Source organism: Phoenix dactylifera, unplaced genomic scaffold, assembly GCF_009389715.1.
Source record: "Phoenix dactylifera cultivar Barhee BC4 unplaced genomic scaffold, palm_55x_up_171113_PBpolish2nd_filt_p 000100F, whole genome shotgun sequence".
Taxonomy (NCBI): Eukaryota; Viridiplantae; Streptophyta; class Magnoliopsida; order Arecales; family Arecaceae; genus Phoenix; species Phoenix dactylifera.
In genome coordinates, this window is record NW_024067682.1 from 440,369 (window position 1) to 441,955 (window position 1,587).

Consider the following 1,587-nt stretch of genomic DNA (forward strand, 5'->3'; position numbering starts at 1 on the left):
CTATTTGATTAAATTAATGTTTAAATATATTTTAAAAATTTACAATTGCTTCGATATATGTCTGTACGGCGGAGAAGAAAGAAAGTCAATGCAACGATCTGGTTTAAATAACTCAGGCACGACCCGCCACTTTTGTTTCCATTCTTCAATCAAACCAAACATGGACCGAAAGAAAACACCTGCATTTAGTTAACCGTTTCCCAGCTATTTAACGAGAGCTAGAAAGAAGCGTGGAGTGGTTCCATTTCTCAAGGATTAACGTTCCAAAAAGAGCTCAACTGAAAGACACCTGGCCAGGGATGAGCTCTACGTGTCTGCAGTTCATTATCGTGCTAGATTTTCAGTATAAACAGCATTAACTAGAAAAGCTCTTGCAGGAGTACATGGACGTGATCTTTGAGACATCCAGAGGAAGGCACTTCACCATAGAGATTGGCTTCTTTGACACAGTGCTCGAGATCAAGGAAAAGATCAAGAGGCATGAAGGCTACCCAGTCTCGAGCCAGAAGCTGGTCTTCAAAGGCGAGGAACTGATCGACGATCGAGACACCGAGCACTACGAAATTCTTCAAGGCTCTCGACTACAGTTGATCGTCGCCGAGCCTGACGACGGAAGTCGAGTGAGTGCTGAGGAAGCTGGTCGGGTCCATGTTATTGTCAAGATTCCGATTTCGAAGAGACAACTGTCGTTGGGGGTCAGTGTGATGGACGTTGTTAGCAGTTTGAAGGAGAGAATTCAGGAGTCCGAAGGCATTCCAGTAAATCGATTTGCATTGTTTTATGGTACCATCGAGTTGCAAGACAATCGAGCATTGGCTGACTATGGAGTTACTGAACATTCTGAAGTGAATGTAGTTACAAGGCCATTTCTGCCGGCACCAACAACCTCTGCATCCAAGAAATTGAAGCTGATGGTGCTGCCGAAATGCGGGACAAAGAAGATACCAGTTGAAGTGAATGCATCAGATAATGTAAGCGAGCTGAGGAAGGAGTTGCAGAGATTGCATGCTCATCTACAATTTGATCTGCCCAGCGAGGGATACTTCTTCATTTATAAGCAGAATGTTATGGATGATGATCAAACCTTCCGTTGGCATGATATACGGCCAGGTGATACCATTGAAATTTTTAATGGGAATGTGACCGGCGGATCATGATGTTCATTTGTTTTATTTGTTTTATTTTTAATACTGCGCATTTCAGATTTAATGGTAAGCCTGCTCTGGATTTAGCAATAAACACCAATTAAAATTCTGGTGGTTGAGAACAGAATGCGATTGCAATTTGATCTTCATTTTGGTTAAAATATTATTATGATTTCTTAGTTGGGATCTAGAGATCTTTTAGAGAAGCAGTGTTGGGTTTTTTCTGAATAGTTTAATAATTTATGTTATGACATCAATTGTCGATAATTTATATTTGATTCCAATTGGGTGCAGCACAACACTGGTGATCTTTTTCGGGATTAGTGACGAAATGGTTGGAACTTTTGTTCAGCATTTCGTCTTCAAGTTGGAGTTTTTCATAATTGGTGATGAAACGGTTGGAACTCATTGAACATTGTGGCACGTGAGAACCAATTTGCCA

The 1,587-nt window shown here is 41.0% G+C and overlaps 1 protein-coding gene across 1 annotated transcript; it reads left to right on the top strand.

Moving 5' to 3' along the window:
* The first annotated feature begins 332 nt into the window (after window positions 1-332).
* LOC103698757 (polyubiquitin-like) lies at window positions 333-1,260 on the top strand. Its single transcript, XM_008780804.3, has one exon. It carries the CDS (start codon window positions 384-386, stop codon window positions 1,155-1,157), a length of 774 nt encoding a protein of 257 aa, XP_008779026.1. The 5' UTR covers window positions 333-383; the 3' UTR covers window positions 1,158-1,260.
* Window positions 1,261-1,587: the final 327 nt, after the last annotated feature.